Source organism: Mustela nivalis (genome assembly GCF_964662115.1).
Source record: "Mustela nivalis genome assembly, chromosome: 3".
Lineage (NCBI taxonomy): Eukaryota > Metazoa > Chordata > Mammalia > Carnivora > Mustelidae > Mustela > Mustela nivalis.
This window is the reverse complement of record NC_139022.1, coordinates 90,609,083-90,630,743: the sequence shown is the minus strand read 5'-3', so window position 1 is coordinate 90,630,743 and position 21,661 is coordinate 90,609,083. Positions and strand designations below refer to the sequence as shown.

The window sequence follows — 21,661 nt, the reverse complement described above, 5'->3', positions numbered from 1 at the left end:
TTTTACTTTCCATAGAGACTTTGTGATGACATGAACTTCTGAGAGTCAATTTACTAGCCTATCTTCATCTTCCCCATCTTTATTCCAAATCTGTTTTTTTTTTTAAAAAGATTTTATTTATTCATTTGACAGAGAGAGTTAACAAGTCGGCAGAGAGGCAGGCAGAGAGAGAGGAAGGGAAGCAGGCTCCCCAGCAAGCAGAGAGCCCGATGCGGGGCTCGATCCCAGGACCCTGGGATCATGACCTGAGCTGAAAGCAGAGGCTTTAATCCACTGAGCCACCCAGGTGCCCCCCAAATCTGTTTTTTTAAATAAACTTAATTGAGGTCAGATTTAATTATTTTCTGAATTTCATTTCCTGTTGTTAAAACCAGTCAAACCTTGGTAACTTTTACCCTCTTATCTTCTAGTGGATAGCATAATACTTGGCCCACTATAAAAGTTTTTGTGTTTTTAACTTTTCTTTAGACATTCCCTTTAACTCTGCTCAAAATTAGAGAATGCTGTCATCCATGGGTACTATTTGCCTACCCTCAGAATGTTTCAGAATGCATGGAGGTTGTATTTGATGGTGATCATGCTTGGAGCATGCTCTTGGCACATAATGAACAGAGACCAAAACGCTAAAAGCCCCTCAATGCATGGAGTAGTCCTGAACAATAAATCCTTGTCCCACTCAGAATGTCAATAATGACCCTTGAGAAACATTGCTACAAGTTTTAAGGGCAACTTGGCTCTGCCTTGAGATTAATACTTGCTCTTAACAGTCTCATATGGTGTGCTTTCATTCCTTCCCTCTTAACAGTGGGGCTTGAAGCATGAAATACCCCTTGGTCCTCATTGCTGCTTCCTGACTACTGCCTTTCTGTCTTCCTAGAAAATGAAACAGAAGTAAACAAAAAACCTCGTTCTGCTTGAATTTTACCCTGTCATTGTTATAAAAAGAAGCACTCTCAGTCATCCTTAAGCATTTTCACCTGTGACAATCAGTGCTTATGATTCATATCCTATATAATTGTATTATAAATGAAATGAGATTATTTCTCACTTAATATATAAGGAATATGTATGCAGCAAGCTGTTTTCATCTTATTGATAAACTTATATGTAGATTGACTCTTGGACAGTGAGTATAGTTTTTACTAACTTAACTTTTATCTATTAAAAGCCAGCCCCCCCTTTTTTTTAAATAATTAACACACAGTATACTATTAGTTTCACGTGTACAATGTAATGATTCAGTAGTTCTGTGCATACTCAGTTCTCAACACAGTAGGTGTACTTGTAATCCCCTTCACCTGTATATCATGCATCCTCTTACCTACCTCCTCTCTGGTAATCACCAGTTCTTATTTTTAAGAGTCTGTGTTTTGGTTTGTCTTTTTTGTGTGTGTGTTTTGTTTCTTAAAGTCCACACATGAGTGAAATCATATAGTATTTGTTTTTCTGTAACTTATTTAGCATTATACCCTTTAGATCCATCTATGTTGTTGCACATGGCAAGATTTCATTCTTTTTTATGGTTGAGTAATATTCTGTTTGTTTATGTGTGTGTGTGTGTGTGTGTGTGTGTGTGTGTTCTTTATCTTTTCATCTATAGGTAGACACTTGGGTTGCTTCCTTTTCTTGGCTATTGTAAATAATGCTGCAGTAAATATAAGGGTGCACATATCTTTTTGAATTAATGTTTTCATTTTCTTTGGGTAAAGAGCCAGTAGTGGAATTACTGGATCATATGGTACTTCTAATTTTAAGTTGTTTTTTTTTTTTTTTCAAAGATTTTATTTATTTATTTGACAGAGATCTCGAGTAGGCAGAGAGGCAGGCAGAGGGAGAGGGGGAAGCAGGCTCCCTGCTGAGCAGAGAGCCTGATGTGGGGTTCAATCCCAGGACTCTTGAGACCATGACCTGAGCTGAAGGCAGAGGCCTAACTGACTGAGCCGCCCAGGCGCCCCCAATTTTTTTTTGGAGGAACCTCCATACAGGTTTCCACAGAGGTTGCGCCAGCTTGCTTTCCTGCCAACAATGCATGAGGATTCCTTTTTCTTCACATCCTTGCCAACATTTGTTTCTTATGTTGTTGATTTTAACCATTCTGATGGGTATGAGATAATAGCTCGTTGTGACTTTAATTTGTATTTCCCTGTTGATGTGTGATGTTGATCATCTTTTTATTGTGTGTTGGATATATGTATGTCTTCTCTGGAAAAATAATCTATTCATGTGCTCTGTTCACTTTTACTAGGATTATTTGTTGTTTTGTTTTGATTTGTCTTTTTGTGTTGAGTTGTATAAATTCTTTATGTGTTTTAGATATTATCCCTTATCAGATCCATTATTTGCAAATATGTTCTTCCATTAGTTGGATTGTCTTTTTGTTATTGTTGATGGGATCATGCAGTTCCAATAGTTGAATTTTACTTTTGTTTCCCTCGCCAAAGGAGACATGTCTCGAAAAATGTTTCTGCAGCTGATGTCTAAGAGATTACTGTCTGTGTTTTCTTCCAGGAATTTTATGGTTTCAGGAATCACATTTAGGTCTTCAATCTCTTTTGAGGGTTGGGCTTTTTTTGTTTGTTTGTTTGCAATGGTTTAAGGAGGGGCTTCAATTTCATTCTTTTGGATATAGCTATTGAGTTTTCCAAACACCATTTGTTGAAGAGACTTATCCCCATTGCGTATGTTTGCCTCACTTATGAAAGCCAACACTTTTTGAAATGCTTTCTGCTGATTGTATTAGTGAACCATTTTGTAAGGGTTATTTGTTTAAAATGAAAATGTAATAATGAACATGATATCTGTTACTAGAATGTGATTAATTATAATTCTTTGTGAGATACATAGCTGTGTCTATTAAACATCTCATATCGAATTTTATGTCAAATCCATTTTTAATGGATTTTCTTGTAAATCCATTTTAATGGATTTTCTTGTAAAAGTGTATCCAGTACTAGAATATTGGATACCTCATATGTTTGTATGTATTCTAAGATTTACTGTGTGATATTTAATCATTGTTTTCTTTACCTGTATTGTAATGAAGCAGTGACTTGGATTATGAAGTGTTACCAATGAGTCTTTCTGGTTTTTAGGTTGTGGAAAATGCCCTTAAAGTGAACCCAGTATTAGGTCCACAAATGTTTCAACCGATTCTACCCTGTGTTTTCAGAGGTATTATAGAAGGAGAGGTAAGATTTTCCTTAAGCTTTTTAGAATAGTAATGGACTCTAGGGTTCTACTTTTAATTTTCCTTCTTCATTGGAAAATTATATCTTTTTTGTTGTTAGATATAAAAAACTTTTCTTACTATTGGATTATTTTGAAGTAAATTAAGTAGTTTTCAGGGTAGTTATACAGTTTGGCCTTTTCTTTCTCCAACAAACTATAGCTAATGCTGCTGCTGCTTTTTTTTTTTTTTTTTGATAACTCTCTCACTTATATGCATGTGTATTCATCCACAAAGATTTGAAGCAGAGTAATGGAAAAGAACAGTGCTAATTGTAGTATATATGTATATATACTACAACTATATACGGTAGTAATTATACTACCAATTATTTTCTAAGTTAGTGTCTTAAGTGGATTCAAATAACCATGTATTATATGAGTATTTACATTACTATAAGTAAATAAGTAATTGGTAAGTATTCTTTCTGTGTTTTTCTTTAAAATCCACATTATATATATATATATATATATACACACACACACACACACACACACACACACATATGTATGTAGCACATATATATTACCTTGTATGGCATATATTTAGAAAGTTATTTATAACTCAGATAATACTGGCAGTATATCCTAAAGTGATTTTGAAGGAGAATATTATTTTATATCCCTGTTGACGTTACCATGTCTGTGATTGTTCATAGTCATATTTATACTCATACCTTGGTATAATTTTATGTGTGCTCTATTTTAATTGTACAGAGGTACCCTGTTGTGATGTCAACATATCTTGGAGTCATGGGTCGAGTCCTGCTACAAAACACTAGTTTTTTTTCTTCACTTCTTAATGAGATGGCACATAAATTTAACCAGGAGGTAAGAATCAGTTTACTTAAATTGAAGACAGTCTTTTCAATGAGAATTGGAAATAATTGGGGAAATAATAATTCTATAAAACTCTTTTTTATTTAAAATTTTGTATTTTAAGACTTTAATAACTTACATTGTACCTGTAATTTTGAAGAAGAAAGAAAAAAGAATCTCTGAATGGCAATTGAAATTTACATTAGTTCTCTTTCATAATACTTTTGTTCTGCTTAACTGTAGAATGGAATTTTGATTCATTTATGGTTGCAATTTTTTTTTACTCACACTTAAAAGGAAAGAAATACTTTACATAAAATTATTTACTGTCTTTGTTCCATTCCTTTACTGAACTTGTTCGTAGTGTCATGTGATGTGTTTCCATCATAATTATTATGGGAAGTGACTTTTTCAGTAAAGGTTTATTTTAAAAAAACTGTAACTGAAACCAGCTACCAGGGTAAGTACAAGACAGGTTCTTGAGTGAGTTGGTTATTTGAGACTATATACATTATCTTAAATTTGGTTTTTAGGTATTAAGTCCTTAATCTTTAAAAATTTGTAAGATATAGAAAGTTGGAAGTACTTGAATGATGTCTTTAGAATGGAGGCAATTTATAAAATCTTTTCGTTTGAGAAACAGAACTACTTCAAGGAAATCTAGAACGAGGAAGTGCAAATTTTAGAATGTACAAAGTTTTTCTAGAATTAGATTTAGATATAATCTAATTAGAAATCCTAGCCTTTGTTTAGATGAATAGATAGGTAAGATTTTTCATTACCTTTATTAAATTTAACTGTGATGAGTTCAAAATTTGCTGAGTGATTTTAATAATAACTATATTTAACAACAATATAAATGCCATGTATTATATTAATTTCTCACAACAACCCATTGAGATAATAGTATTTTTATTTCCATCTCACATTTGAGAAATCTGAGGCTTATAGAGTTTTACTGGCTTGCTCAGTTTCACATAGCTAGTAAATGATGGAATTGCTTTATATACTCCAGCAACATAAATTTGGAGCCTGATATCTTAGTGACCACAGTGTACTGCCTCCTATCTGTCTTGGAACAGGCACTTTACACTATGTACTGGAGACACTTGTTTTGACAAGCTCAGAGTAACCTTCAGGGAGAAAGTATTTGAATGGGCAATTTCACAATAACAGTATGAGTGCTATGTCAGAGATAATGTTCAGCAGTGTGCTGTGGGAAGAGAAAGGGTATCTACTATGTTACTTTTTTTTAGTGTTTGTGTGTGTGTGTGTGTGTGTGTGTGTGTGTGTGATAAAATATATATATAACATATAATTTACCTTCAATGATTTTTAAATATATGGTTCAGTGCTTTTAAATGTATTCATAATATACAATAATCAGCACCATGCATAGGCAGCCTCCACTGGGGTTAATTTCATATTAAAGAGAAATAATGAACTGTGGCTACTGCTGGTAGTGTTGAAACCCATTGGCAGTGTGAAAGATTGAGGAAAAGAGCTGTTATCATTGGTTCAGACTTACTTTTGATCTACTTTAGAGCACAGGCTTTTCATGGAACACTTCCTTTCTGTCTTCATTATTCTTTATAAAGAGGACATTCTTTTATTCCTCAAAGAACTTGACATGTCAAGCCATCATGATTGAATGTAGAGATGAAGTGAATAAAATACTATTCTAGTTCAAATGGCTACTAATGACTGTGAGCACAGTTATGAAGAACGTCAAAAATATATACAAGAATTAAATAGGGAAATGAGTTCCAGTAAATCTAGAGAGCTTTGAAGGAAGCAGCGATCTTAGAGAAAGATTTCTCTTCTCAAACCTTGAAAACAGTATGAGATAGTAGAGTAAGCCAAGTTAAATTAAGAGTGATTTTATATCTTTGGGAGAAGAGCTGTACTCGTTGCACAAGTCAGGGTTAGAACAGTTTGTCCTCTATGCATTTGTTATTCAGTCTTTAAACGTTCCTTGTTTATACTGAATGTATAATGAAAACTTTTTAGACTAATCACCTAACTTAGAGCTTAGATCCTTGGGGTATTGAAGAATGGTAGTTTGTTGTGGGGAGATTTACTAGAAAATCAAAGTATTTGTAGTTCCTTTTTACCCTTTTTCTCCTGTATGAATAGCTTCTCTTCTGGTATAAACAAGTGTTGTAGAACATGGGATGGGGGAAGGGGCTTTTCCAATGAGGGTCTCAGCATTCAGGATGTAGATTTTCATTTAAGTCATCTGATTTTATGTGGGAGTAGGAAAGGGGATCTACAAGATTCTAATTATTCCTTGTATAGATTCTCAGTTTTTCTGTTTTGAGTTCTGTGCTTCCCATCTGCCTTCTTTGTGGCCTGGGGATTGCAGGGTTCTGAGAACCAGATCTGTTTATCTTAGATTGTTATTCCCTTGGTTGGCAGCTTGGTTTCAGGCTTTTCTGTTCTGCCCAGTCACTTAACATTTTCGTCTACCCACCATCCTCCAAACACTGTTGCTGTCTTTACCCAGTGTAGTTGCTCCTCTTTATAGACCCTGTGGGATTATTCCTTTGTATTTTATATTTCTTTACTTTCATTGTAGTGGGGTTTCATGGGGGTCCAGCAAATGCACATTTTCAGTAATAAGATTGTTTTTATAATGTCTATATGCTTCCAGGGTAAATAACTTAATTATAAAGATGTAATAAAAATGTTTGTAGCAGGGCGCCTGGGTGGCTCAGTGGGTTGGGCCGCTGCCTTCGGCTCAGGTCATGATCTCGGGGTCCAGGGATCGAGCCCCGCATCGGGATCTCTGCTCAGCAGGGAGCCTGCTTCCCTTCCTCTCTCTCTGCCTACCTCTCTGCCTACTTGTGATCTCTGTCTGTCGGATAAATAAATAAAATCTTTGAAAAAAAAATGTTTGTAGCTAAATAATTTGAGTAATACTTTGAGTAATTTGAGTTTATCTTTGTACAAAAGATTTGTTCCATTTGTCCCATTTAGAATTTCAGACGTTACTGAACATGTACTTCAGAACAACCAGATTGAGTTTTCTAATACATACATAGAATTTTATCACTTCCCTATTGCAAACCTCCTTGGTTTTGAGATTTCTTTAGATTGGGGAGTAAGTCTGACCTCTCTAATGTAGGTTTGCCTACAAGGCTTACTGTAATCTGGTTTGTGACTTCTTTAGCCTCTTCTGGCATCCTTTTGGAGCTCATTGATAGCCATTCAGCACACAGAACATTTTCCAGTTTTTTCTTGCTCCAGAGCTCTTGCATACATGCTCTTCACTCCTTGTCCCTCAGACACTCCCTTCTAGTCTCTCACCTTCCTTAACTTGATCCCTTATCTTAATTTATTCTGCTTTAAAGCTTAACTCCTCTGGGTAACTTTGCCTTAGTCTCCTAAGTTTTAGTTAGGCCTCTCTGGATGTTCTTGTAGTACTGGGAACTATGTATTTATTATCAGGGCCGGGTTTGGGTGAGACAAGTGAGGTGGTGAGAATGAGCACCTCCTTACATTTTGCACCCTACACACCTTTTTTTTTTTTATCCTTGTTCTGGGTCTCTTCATTGTGTTCCCCAGGGTCAGCAGACTATGTATGGCCTATGGACCAGATGCTGTCTGCTGCTTATTTTTATCAAATCTGTGAATAAAGAATGGTTTTTCTTATTTCTTATTGGTTGAAAAAATAATAGGACTTCCTGACACATGAAAGTTACCCCAAATTTTGTACTGGAACATATCTGTGTCCATTTTTTTACCTGTTTATGACTGATGTTGGGAGTTGAATAGTTGCATCTGAGAACATATGGCCCACAAGAACCTTAAATATGTACTTAACTGTCCCTTTAGAGAAAAGGTTTGCTGATCCCTATGTTCTAATTGCTTGTTTAATTAAAGTCCCCACAAATTCACTGTTTTGTGCTGTTAAGTATTTTTATAATGAAGGAGATAAATAAATTATAAATAAAAGTGGACAATAGAGATATCTTTCTATGCTGATTGAATTTTTATTTCAACCAGGTACATTATTATAGCTTTGGTTGACTATATTAAACTTTAATGATGACTTGATATTTGCTTTTATAATGGATAGTGGTTTGTTTTTTAAAATCTTGCTTACTGGATAATAATTGCAGTAAGTCTGGAGAGCGTCTCTACCATTTGTTTCCAAATGAAATATGAATTGAAGACACGTGGTATATATCAGAAGTTACCAAGTGGTTGTGTTTCATGGTTCCCTTAGTGTGTTTGTAATATATTCACAGTACTCATAGGCCAAAAGAATTAAAAATATCTAACAGTTCCTTCTATTAACTGGTTGGGTCCAAATAGCTTAATACATATTTTTTGTCCTAATAACTTAGTAGTTATTGAAAAATAATACACAAAAGTCTAAGGAAAGAGTAATATCTTTGTTTCATTCTTAAATATCTACGAGTACTCACTAATGAAATATATGTGCCTAGTGAGCACCACTCAGATTCGCAAACTTCAGAATCAGATTGGAGTCCTCCACCTTCACTTTTGTTTTACCTGGATTTCTAGGTAATACTTTGTAAAGATAGGAAGTCACCATAAGGAGCAGTTTTTGTAGTATCTGACTGATATTTCTGTGTTTCTCTGAATAATTGTAAATAATTGTAAATATTCTGTGAGTCCATTGTGGCATCTTAGGATGCAGGACATAGTTTGCAGAGCTCAAGTATAAATAACTATCTTGAATTAACAAGATAGTTCCTCTCTCTGCCTGCCTCTCCGCCTACATGTAATCTCTGTCTCTCAAATAAATAAAGAAAATATTTAAAAAAAAATGTTGAAGTATTTCTTGGAAAATACGTAGAGGCATAAAAGTAGAAAAGTATGAGAACTTAAGATTGACTTTAAGTTACCAACATTCATGAGGTAGAGATTTTGATATTAAATGCGTTTTTTAAAAATGTGGACATTTATGTAAGTGGACAAGTGTTTATGAGGCAAACCCTGAGATTCACATTTAGTCTGTATGAACACTACAGTTGGTTGTGTTTGACTTTCTAGATTCTAAGTGTATCAGTGTGTCAGTCAGGGTCCTCCAGAAAAAAATAGAATCTAGTGTGTGTGTGTGTTTGCATGTACATACATGCAAACACATGTATGTGATTTTAAGGAATTGGCTTATTTTAAGGATTATGAGGACTGGCAAGTTTTAAGTTTTTAGCGACACTGAAAACTCGAACAGGATTTCTGTGTTACAGTCTAGAGGCAAGATTTCTTCTTTTTTGGGAAACCTTAATTTTTGGTCTTAAGACAAAATTCATCTGATTGAATGAAGCCTAACCTCACATTATCTAGGGTAATCTCTTTTCTTTAAAGTCACCTCTTTTTACCTGTTAATCATATCTACAAAATGTTTTCACAGCAACATCTAGACTAGTATTTAACCCTACAACTGGACACCTTAGCCTAAATAAGGTTGATAGGTACAATTAGCCAGCAAACTTTCTATTTCTGAATTATGTTGATTTTTTTTTTTAAAGATTTTTATTTATTTGAGAGAAGGAGTGTGAGCGAGAGTGTGTAATCAGCGGGAGGACCAGAGCAAGAGAGAGAAGTGGACTTCCCACTGAGCACTGAGCCCAATGCAGGGCTTGATCTCAGGACCCTGAGATCATGACCCAAGTGGAAGCAGACCTTTAACTGACTGAGCCACCCAAATGCCCCTTATGTTCATTTATTTTTAATATTGCATGTAATGTCTTAGAAACTGGTTTATTTTTCTTTGAAATTCTGCAGGTTGAGATTGCAACCTGCCCTTTCCTCTGAAAATAGCAATGAATCAGTCCAACAAACTACACCTTAAACATTTAACTATCTCATCATCTAACTGAATAACTATAACCTAAGTACAAGTTCACAATTTTAAAAAATGCATTTATTTTTTTAGTACCGGAAGAATGTATTGGATTGGTGATTTAGTAAATGAAATTACTAAAACCGCCCATCGGCTATCTGTTGGTTTTGAAGAGCCTGTTTAGCTCTCAGAATAAATTTGATCCCATGATTAATTAGAGTCATTTTCTTGTTTTGCTCAAATTATTCCTTTCCAACTCAAGGCTGGTCCCAGTTTCTTGTATTCCAATTCTGTGGTTTGTTGGAATTGAACTTCAATCATGCCTTATGAGTACTTTACCAGTACTTATCCACAAGTAATTAGCATTTCAAATATCGTGAGATGCCTCTTGCTCTTTTGTCAGATGGACCAGCTTTTGGGAAATATGATTGAAATGTGGGTTGATCGCATGGACAACATTACGCAGCCTGAAAGAAGAAAACTTTCAGCTTTGGCTTTGCTCTCTCTTCTGCCGTCTGATAATAGGTGAGGAAATATTTTTTAGAATTTTTTTAAAACATCAAAATATCACCTTTTTTTTTTTTGCCATTGTTATTGCATGTTGCTGGGCAGTATTGTTTTGTGTATATGTATGCTCATTTTGTTAGTAGATAATGCTGGGAAAGATATTGGTCTAGATCTAATAAGATGTGAATGGAAGTGGTGGGCACTACAGTACAACTTGGTCAAATTCATTTAATAATTTAATTTTTGTCTGAATTTTCATGTTTTTATAATCAGATTTTATTAGACTTCTTTTGGGTCATTTTTAAATATAAGATGAATAATATATCAATAGCAGTTCATAAAAAGGATCTTCCTCATAATTCAAAAGAATGTTACATAATCTTTCTTTTTGGATTATCTTTTTTTTTTTTTTTTAAAGATTTTATTTATTTATTTGACAGAGATCACAAGTAGGCAGAGAGGCAGGCAGAAAGAGAGAGGGGGGAAGCAGGCTCCCTGCTGAGCAGAGAGCCCAATGTGGGGCTCGATCCCAGAACCCTGAGATCACGACTTGAGCCGAAGGCAGAGGCTTTAACCCACTGAGCCTCCTAGGCGCCCCAATTTTGGATTATCTTTAAAGAAGCTTGCAAGTACTTTTTTTCTCATTACATTGATGAAGTCGTTTAATTATAGTTTACAAACTTTGTTAAAATTCTCATTTCTGTAAAGCAAATACAAAATGCTTTGTTTTGGGCATTAGACACAAATATCTATTTTCTTTATTTTTACCCATCTTTGTGGAATTTTGCAGTATCTGCTTGAATTTTTTTCTTTTTTTGGTACTTTTTTTTTTTAAAGACTTTTTATTTATCCATTGGACAGACAGTAGTAGTAGACACAAATAGGCAGAGAGGCAGGCAGAGAGAGGAAGGGAAGCAGGCTCCCCGCTGAGCAGAGAGCCTTATGCGGGGCTCGATGCGGGGCTGGATCCCAGGACCTTGGGATCATGACCTGAGCCGAAGGCAGAGGCTTTAACCCACTGAGCCACCCAGGCGCCCCCTTTTCTGGTACTTTTAATTTTAAAGGCATAAAAGCGGGTCGTAAGACTTGATTTTGTATGAGAAAAATAAAGTACATCATTCTGACTTTGGGAACTTTTGGAACACATCTTTCCTAGTGATTAATTAGTGAAATAAATCCAGTTCGCTTTAGAAATCCTTGTTAAAAATGTAGATATTATTTATTTCTTACATGATCGTTTGAGTTAAGCACATAGGTACTTGTTTTGTCCTAACACCATAATCATAGATTCTGATTACTGAGCATGTACTGTGTGTCTTTATATTTTGCTACATTTATATCTCATTCAGTTTTTAATATAGTTCTGAGATATAGGCATGATTCTTCTTATAGAGCAAAGAAATAACTTAAAAATGTAAACTAACTTGTCTAGGGTGTGGCATGTATGTTCTATTTATGTATATTTTGACCTGGGGCAATTTGATTCCAGGGTTTGCTCTTTTTAACTACCAAAATGGTGCTCTTTTTCAGGTAGACACGCACAAGACCAGTACATTTCCTCACTGTGAAGTTGAGTGGCATTTAATTTTTGAAAACCAAATTTTAGCTCCTAGTATTTTATTGCTGTTTCCTTTTCTTAATGGATAATTAGTGATTGAAGTTATTCAGACCTTTAAAATTGAAGTGTTAAAGAACCTCGCCTTTGGCAGTAGCCAGCACTCTGTAAACATTTGTGGAATAAATTAATGAATGGAAAAAAAATTAAGGTTAGAAAAACATGTTAGGGTTTTTTCCTGACATAGAGTACTGAAATCACTGAAGGTAAATTAGAAGTGACACACATTAAATGAAGGGTATTGGGGCACCTGGGTGGCTCAGTGTGTTAAGCCGCTGCCTTCGGCTCAGGTCATGATCTCAGGGTCCTGGGATCGAGTCGCGCATCGGGCTCTCTGCTCAGCAGGGAGCCTGCTTCCCTTCCTCTCTCTCTGCCTGCCTCTGCCTACTTGTGATCTCTCTCTGTCAAATAAATAAAAATAAAATCTTAAAAAAAAATAAATGAAGGGTATCTAATTGTATCTAAAGCATATTTGTTTAACATTTTTTATGAGACAACTGTTTGCTTTAATATTTTATTTTATGTAAGTGTGTGGTAAAAAAAACACTAAAGTGGCCAAAATAGCTTCTCTCAGGAAAATACAAGATTTCTTTTATTTATTTATTTATTTATTTATTTATTTATTTGACACAGAGAGAGATCACAAGTAGGTAGAGAGAGAGAGAGGAGGAAGCAGGCATCCTACTGAGCAGAGAGCCCGATGTGGGACTCGATCCCAGGACCCTGAGATCATGACCTGAGCCGAAGGCAGAGGCTCAACCCACTGAGCCACCCAGGTGCCCCGGAAAATACAAGATTTCTTAAAGTCAGGAATAGACCATTGTGGGGGGCAGGGGCAGATGTCTCATGTCATCCTGTCTAAATTGAGAGGCAGAACTTTAATAAGACTTGGAATTCTCTTAAACACAAAGATTTCAGATTGAAAAGTTGGGAGAAGATAGTTGTGATAGGAAGATCAGATCTTGATTTTAAAAATAAGGTAAGTATTAGAAAAATCTTATGGGCACCAATGAATTCGTGTCATCCTAAGGGTACCAAGAAAGTTTAAATAATGTAGTGATAGAATTCTAAAGAATAATTACTGTACTTTATAGTCGGCTTAGTGACTAAAGAAACTTCGATACAGAAAATGTAATGATCTGCAAACAAAAAACTAAATTGCTGTGTAAGTTTGCCACATAGTCATTGGCCCCTGATAGAACTTAAAAAGATTTAGGTTTATGTTCACATTTCTAGTGGAAGGTAATGTGGGATTTTAGGACAGCTTTATTGTTTTATCACTTTTCCTCCACTTTACTACAGAGTTGTTGGAGTTTGGGGGAATTTTCCCCTTTCTGCGTCCCCAGTAATAATACCTGGTTAATCTCTCATGTAATAGCAATTTTCTGTTTCTGCATTTCTTTTAGACATTGGAGTTTAACATTTTCTTTGCCTGAAATAAGTAGATCGAGTAAATAATGTTCACGGTGATTTTTTTAATCATCTAAATTGGGAAATTTAGAATTTTAGAAATGGGGTTAGCTGTTTTTATTTCATCCCTTTCTTCCTTTCTCATGTTTTCATCCATTTACTATAGTACAGAGTTCTATAAGTAGAAGTCCCCGTGTGTACATGCCCTCATTTTTCCTTCAGTACAGTTTCAGTTGTTTTCTTTTCTTACTATAACAGATTTTCAAATGCAGAAATACACTGTTCAAAAGCATGATTTCTCACATATAGTACTAGTGATATTTAGGGACAGATGGTTATTTGGGTTTTGGGTGTTTTTCCCAAGATTTTGGTGGGGGAGTGCTTACACACAAGCCAGGGGGAGGGGTAAAGGGAGAAAGGGATAGAATCCTCAAGCAGACACCCTGCTGAGCAGAAAGTCCAACATGGGGCCTGATCCTAGGACCCAGAGATCATGACCAGAGCCAAAGCCAAGAGTTGGGTGCTCAACCAACTGAGCCATCCAGGCACCCCTTTTTTTTATTTTCCTTTTTTAAAGAAGGAGCGGGAGAAGCAGAGAGAGAGAATCTTAAGCAAGCTCCACGCCCCATGTGTCAGGACCTTGAGATCATGATCTTCGCTGGTATCAGAGGAGTCAGACAATCTGACTGAGGCACCCAGGTGCCCCCAGATGATTATTTGTTATGGGGAACTACCTTGCACCTTGTAACGTATCTGGCAGCACCTCTGCCCTTTAGATGCCAGTAGAACTTCTGACCTCCATTTGAGAATCACTGCGCTAAAGAATGGCCATTTGAGAAACTATTAAATTCTCCTTTATCCTAATCCACTAGTTCTTTTCAGAAATTTGGTAAAAACTCCAGACTTCAAAGCCACTCTGAAATCCCAGTGCCACTGGTGACCTGCTGATGATGATGACTGTGTTACTTGTATTAGCTGAGGCTAAGTTTTCTTGTTTTTAAAATGTATGTGTGTTCCTAATGAGACAGTTGTAAAGATTACGTGAGTTTACGTGTGCAAGGTCAGGCTGCCAGGATAGATGGGGTTAGCTGTTTTTATTTCATCCCTTTCTTCCTTTCTCATGTTTTCATCCATTTACTGTAGTACAGAGTTCTAAAAGTAGAAGTCCCCGTGTGTACATGCCCTCATTTTTCCTTCAGTACAGTTTCAGGTATATTGAGTATCTGTACACCTATTCATTATTTATTTTTAAAATTGTGTGTTAACCACACATGTTCTAAGAAATGGCACTTTATATTCAGAATTATTTCCTACTTAAGAAATTGCCTTTATAATAAACTCCTGAAGTGTCAGATTTAATAAACCTGCTTGGATTGGACACTTGGTGCCTCTCCATTCTCATTTATCTCAAAATTAGCATATATAATACCTACATTTGGAAATTTATTTTTATTTAAGAAATTTCTAAGATACTTTCTAAGATAAATCCTTTTACAACTTTTAAAACGTTAGCCTAGTCAAATCAAGATAACAGTTTCCAAAGAGTAATATTTTGGTATAGTTTAAACATGATTAAATGAAAGACAAGTTTATAATTTTTAAAATGTAGACATGTTGTTTTACCTGAGATATGCTTTTGTTTAAGCTGACCACTTTTAAATGAGTATTTAACATGATAGACTTTTGGGGCACCTGTTTGGCTCAGTCAAAAGAAAAGAGCATGTGACTTGATCTCAGGGTTGTGAGTTTCAGCCCCATGTTGGGTATAGAGATTACTTAAATTAAAAACAAACAAACAAACAACATGATAGACTTTAATTTTCATCCCTTACAGTAGAGAGCATTTTTTACTTCTACGTCACGTATTCTTTATTATAGTATTTTCTTTTATCTGTAAATCTTTGACTGCAGATTTAATAGCTTTCCTATAGTAAAAATTGGTTCTCAATTTTTTTAGTCTTTCACAAGAAAAATGCTTTAGAAACATCGTGTCTGCGAACAGCTTTATTGAGATGTAATTCATAGACCGTACATTTTACCCACATAAAGTGTGCAATGAGTAGTATTTAGAAAACTCAAAGAGTATTGCAGCCATCACTACAGTTGATTTTAGAACATTTTCATCACTTCCAGAAGGAGGCATGTACTATTATGTAGTCTTCATTTTCTCACCATACCCCTGTCCCCAGCTCAAGGCATTAGAGCAAGGCCTTGAGAGTAGTAAGGATGGAGAGTAGAAGATGCATCCTAGAAAGACAGGGCCTTCAAGGTAGAGTCAGTTTTATTCTCTGTGAATTGTGCAGTGATTAGTTTCCATCTAACAATACTGTTAAAGATAATCTACTCGTCTTGTGGGGAAGTTATTTTAATCCATTTTGCTGCTGCCCAACTTGTCATATATTGGAAATGCTAGGATTCAGGTCTTTAAATTTTCATCTGATGTTTGCTTTTCTCCTTGTTGCCAGCATTCGGTCTTTGCTTATTCATTCATTCATTTGTTGAGTAGACATTACTAACTATGAATGTGTCATTAGTAGGTCCTGAGTGCTTTAAAATGCAGGTTTGATTGTTAGTCAGATACGATGAGGCGATCAGATCAGGGGATAATTGCCATTGAAAGATACTTTGTCATTCACAGTTCCCAAGAGGAGGATGCATGCCACATCACACAGAACCACAAGGAAACACCATGGTTGGTCTGCAGATGGAGTGAGGGCACAGTGTGGGCAAGAGCTTTTAATATGGTTTCCATGGGAAGGAATGGGAAAGCAAGGATCAGGTGGTTTAGGATTGGCTAGTTTAAATAGTTTTGGTAGGCTGTAGGGAGTAGGCACTGTTGCACGTTGTCTGTTACAGGCAGGGGGATAGTGGACCCAAATGTTAGAGCCTCATGAAAGAGGTAGCTACATATATGGGCTCTGGATCAGTTGGTTTGCTCGTGTAATTTGTGCAGGAAGGCAGTCTTTTACTGTCCCTCTGAATTGGGTAACGTTGGGAGGGTCAGCCTCTCCAGGGTCATAAAGGCCCCATTGGTCAGACTATCAGCATATGGAAAGATAAGGAGGCATGATTAATATACCGAATATTAACCAACTTTTGTTCTTAGCAGCATGCTTAACACCTTAGTAGGTCCACAGCAAGTTTAACAGATGAATGAAAAATAAATTTAATATATTTATACTGTAATAGTGTGCTGTTTTTTCTCCCAACTAAATAACATTTGTCTGAACTTCTAAAGAATGTTTGTGCCTGAAAAACTAAGCTTACTTGATCTCTCAGTTTGTTAGCCCTGGGAAAAAGTATAGCATACTTTTTGGTCACTGTATAAAGTACTACTTGAAATAGTACCCAGATAATTTTTCAGTTTTGTCATATTAATATTCGATAAAACATTTTCACATTTTGCAATCTCAAAAAGGAGAGTTTTTGTACCTAACTCTGATTTGTAGTATTGTTGCAAATTAGGAGTTTTTTTAATGGACTTACTTTAGGCATACTTTAAATCTGTTCAGTTAGTTATATATACAAATTTTGCATACCTGCCTGTTAATACCCTTACTCAAAAAAGAAGTATGGAATGAATTTTGATGTATTTACTTTGAAAAGGATGTATTTTTTAAATTTGCAGTTGTCATTTGAACATTAAATCTACTTTTATAAATTGAAAAAGGTAGTGTGAGATTGTGGGATTTGGAATTACATTTTTGTTCTTTTTTTAAAATTTCAAATATATAATTCGGTTTCTTTGCAGTTAAATAAAAATTCACTCATTCTTATTATAATCTTTTTGTTCTAACACTTGAGAAGTCAGTCTGAAAATGAATTTGCTATAATGAATAAGACAATTTATATTGTTCTGAATTGCTACAATTAAAAAATATGCGCAGGGTATACAAATAAAGTATAAATAAATTCCTCAGACATTCAACAAACACTAAGTAAATCCTTTTGCATCATTTGTTATTTCCATTGTAATGAGTTAATTTTGAAGTAAAAAACTATAAGTGGACACATTTGTTTATACTAATTATCTGCCTCAATTAAAAGAAAACAGGGTCTCAAAGACTGGTTCTAAACTGATTAATCAAAGTCTCAATTACTAATGTATTACCAATTCTTTTAGTAGATTAGAGCAGTGAGTAATTTTATGTAGTTATGTATTCATTCATTTTGAGAGATGAGTAATTTTATTTTATTTTATTTTAAGATTTTATTTATTTATTTGACAGACAGAGATTGCAAGTAGGCAGAGAAACAGGCAGAGAGAGGGAGGAGAAGGCTCCCCGCCGAGCAGAGCCCAGTGCGGGGCTCTATTTCAGGACCCTGGGATCATGACCTGAGCCGAAGGCAGAGGCTTTAATTCACTGAGCCACCCAGGCACCCCATGAGATGGGTAATTTTAAACAAAAGATTCTCATAGGTTGTATAAGTCTGATTTTATGAATGGGTTTCCATTAGTAGGTTGAGCTGTTACTGGAAGTCAAATTACCAATTAAAGTTACATTGTCTCTGTTGCTTCTGAAAAGTTGTGCTTTGTCTGTGTGTCAGATTGTTGTGTTTGTCTTCTAGAGCAGTCTGAGAAGACTGCCTAATGGAAACCATGCTTTTCCTCTACTTCTTGTAGATAGCCAAGGTTGATAGCCTTGGTTGATAGCCAAGATGATCCAGCCTTGGCTGAGCTATTTCGGTGTGCTCTACAGTATACTAAGTTCAGAGTCAGAGTGGCAGAAAGCACCCTTAGTGATTACCCTATGCCTTAGCTGAATGATCATTCTCTCTCCCATTCCATCAGATACTGACCTGAATGTCAGTGGAATGCGGTGACTGGGAGGAGCAAAATGGTTGCAGTCCTTGCTCTCGTGAAACTTAGAGTCTAGGGTTTTAGTTTTGTGGTCATTGCTCTTATTGTTGCTGCTTTTTTCCTGAAGATTGACTTGAACTGATTTCTCACAGTTTATATCATCTCATTGTATAGTAACTTGTGGAAAGGAGCAGCGAGGTGTCATTGAGGAAGTTAAGAAATTTTATTTTTCCAGAGTAGACCGTAAAAGAATAGTCATTATAGGATATATTGAATGGTGACTATATACCTCTCTCTCTTTGTTAGATAAGGAGACTAAAACGTGTCTAATAATACTTGGAAATTTCAGAACCTCAGCTGTTGAGGCTCTATTTTCCATCTTCCCTTTGAATATGTGGTTTATAAATAGGAGAGATACCCTTAGCTTTTTAAAATGAATATTTGGATTAGAATGTTTTCTTTTGTATGGAATCTAATATAGTTTGTAGTAATTACTGGTTATGATCATTCAGTTCAACTGGGGAAAATCCCTCTGTGATGAAGCTTTTAATGATTTTATTTTTTGACTAGGCTATGCATATGTATTTTTTGGTTCTTGCTGTGAATTTATAGGCTGGTTTTCTTCCCAAACAGAAATTGAATAACATGCCTACTTTTGAGCTGGTTAATATTCATATACTGAGGGGCGCCTGGGTGGCTCAGTGGGTTAAGCCGCTGCCTTCGGCTTAGGTCATGATCTCAGGGTCCTGGGATCGAGTCCCACATCGGGCTCTCTGCTCGGCAGGGAGCCTGCTTCCCTCTCTCTCTCTCTGCCTGCCTCTCCATCTGCTTGTGATTTCTCTCTGTCAAATAAATAAATAAAATTTAAAAAAAATATTCATATACTGAATTTTGTTAGCTTTAATCTAATAGAAGCTGGAGGATACAGACAAGGTGGTTTAGGAAGATGAACAATTGGGGCCATAATTGCAGCTTTACTACCTTTATCTGTAGACAAAGCAGTTTTGTGAAAAAAGAGATAAATTACTAATTCCTGGGCTTGCTAATTTTTTTATTGAAAGATTATAGTCATTTATAAAACTCCTTTTTTTTTCTTTTTTTTTTTTTTAAAGATTTTCTTTATTTCTTTGACAGACAGAGGTCACAACTAGGCAGAGAGGCAGGCAGAGAGAGAGGAAGGGAAGCAGACTCCCCGCTGATCAGAGAGCCAGATGTGGGGCTCGATCCCAGGACCCTGGGATCATGACCTGGGCCGAAGGCAGAGGCTTTAACCCACTGAGCCACCCAGGTGCCCATAAAACTCCTTTCTTAAAGCTGAACTTCAGTTTTTCTGTCAGTGCTTTGAAGTCTTCCTTTCTTCCCCTTTCCCTGCAAAAGTTCCATCCTTTTTAGTGTTTGAAAGTGTTTCTATTCCCTTACCTTAGAATTTGAATGGAAATAGTCCATTTTGTTTTTCATTTCCAGTAAAGATTCACTTTGTTCTGGTTCGAGCAGAGTAAAGTTACTTTAGTAAGAGTTACTTTAGGTTCCAGCAGAACCTAAATGCCCCTACATTCCTGTCCAATTATAAAGCCTACGGTACTGACACAACCAACACTGAGCAGTATTCTAAAGATTCCTGTTAAGTGCTAGAGCACCCTCCTGTGTGTTGGTGATACATCCCATTGGCACCCTTAGGACATACTATTCAATGTGCCCTTGCATCTTAGAGCAATTATTATTATTATTATTATTATTATTATTTTTGTCTTCTGTCTCCTGTCCTAACTACTAAGGAAAGTTTCTGAATGCATGTGAATATGAGACTATATTTACAATGTCTTCCTCTCATCTAGGACCGGTACCCCATCTACAAATTAGATAAATGCTTCTGATGAACTTTTCGTAAGGTGGCAGTCATCTTACAGACCTCGGTACCCTTAACAAACCAGCAACCATTGTATAGCATTAAACTTGTAAACATATCACCCAAGAGACCAAAATTATGGTTCAGATGACTTTGAAGTAGAGTGAGATGAAGAGAAGTTTGTGAACGAGATTGAAGTATCAAGTCTAGGCCTAAAATAATTGACAGAGTAGCTGTCTCCAATAAGGGTATAAAAGGAGTAAAATCACGGATCCTTGTGTGCTTTCTGGTTTTTCTTGTGTAGCTAATATACCCTTATCGCTTGAAGAGCGATACGGTTTATTAAGGGATTCTTTTCCTTGAGCTTCTGCTTTCACTCTTTCCAGCAGTTTCAGAGAGAGAAAAATACACATCATGATGGAGAGGAGAGCTAAATTTGGGTTCAGATGCATGTTTTACCTACTATTTATGTGACATTGCCTTTCTGGCAGCTGTTGCATGCAGATACCTTTTGCATGCCTGCCAGTGCTCACTTTGCTCATTATTCCTATTCATTCATTACTCCTGTTGCTTCTCTTTCACCTTTGAGAAACTGGCAGTTATTTCCGGGAAGCCCTGGAAGAAGCTTCCATTGACTCATCTGTACAGAGTGGTTGTGTCAAGTTGACCCTCAGTTTGCATTTGCCAAACACTTAACATAATCATAGAATGTACACGAAACAGCAGCATGTGCTCTTTTTGTTAACATTCATCAGTAATGGAGCCCTTAAATCCCCAGATTTATTAGAGATCCAGGAAAAAGATTTGGAGTAGAGACTATAGGTTGAAAGGAAACTGGAGAAAGCAGGTGGAATTCTGGGTGGTAAAAGGGCCCCAGTTTTTTTTTTTTTTTTTTTTTTTAAGATTTTATTTATTTATTTATTTGACAGAGAGAGAGAAATCACAAGCAGGCAGAGAGGCAGGCAGAGAGAGAGAGGGAGGAAGCAGGCTCCCTGCTGAGCAGAGAGCCGGATGCAGGGCTCGATCCCAGGACCTGGGATCATGACCTGAGCCGAAGGCAGCGGCTTAACCCACCGAGCCACCCAGGCGAAAGGGCCCCAGTTTTGTTGCCTTACCTGAAATCTTTGCCATCCTTGGACATTTTTTTATTTGTCTTCCATTTGTTCATTTGTCAAACTCCTTCCAGTTTCTCAGCCTAAAAGCGATTTCTTCCTTCTTGAAATTTTTGGACTGCATCATACATTCATTATCATGTATTGCTTGCTCTGTTTTTGTGCTTTTTATGTATTTTACCTCTGGGCTTTTTGGAGGTCGGACCCATGTGTGTAGGGCGTATAGTGAAAGGCTTATGGTTTAGGCTCTGAACCACGCTGTGTAGATTCGAGTTCTGGCTCCTGAAATCACTGTGTGATCTTGAGCAAGGTATTTAACATATCTCTACCCTCATCTATAAAATAGAGCTACACTGTTGGATTGTTCTGTGTATTAAGTTGACATAATGCATGTATAGTACTTAGGACAATGCTTAGGAAGTGGTGTATGCTCAGTATAAATAAATTCTGGTTGTGGTGATGATAATGTTTTACAGATTTTTTTTTTTCTCTGCTTAACACCAGACAT

General features: G+C 36.1%; 1 protein-coding gene across 8 annotated transcripts in view; it reads left to right on the top strand.

The window, feature by feature from the left end:
- IPO11 (importin 11) overlaps positions 1-21,661 on the top strand; it is a 217,511-nt gene that overhangs the window by 132,048 nt on the left and 63,802 nt on the right. For all 8 annotated transcript variants that reach the window (XM_082725882.1, XM_082725880.1, XM_082725881.1 and 5 more), the window contains 3 exons: positions 3,093-3,188; positions 3,943-4,056; positions 10,266-10,387. In XM_082725882.1, coding sequence (XP_082582008.1) covers positions 3,093-3,188; positions 3,943-4,056; positions 10,266-10,387 — 332 coding nt within the window. The remainder of the gene's footprint in view (positions 1-3,092; positions 3,189-3,942; positions 4,057-10,265; positions 10,388-21,661) is intronic.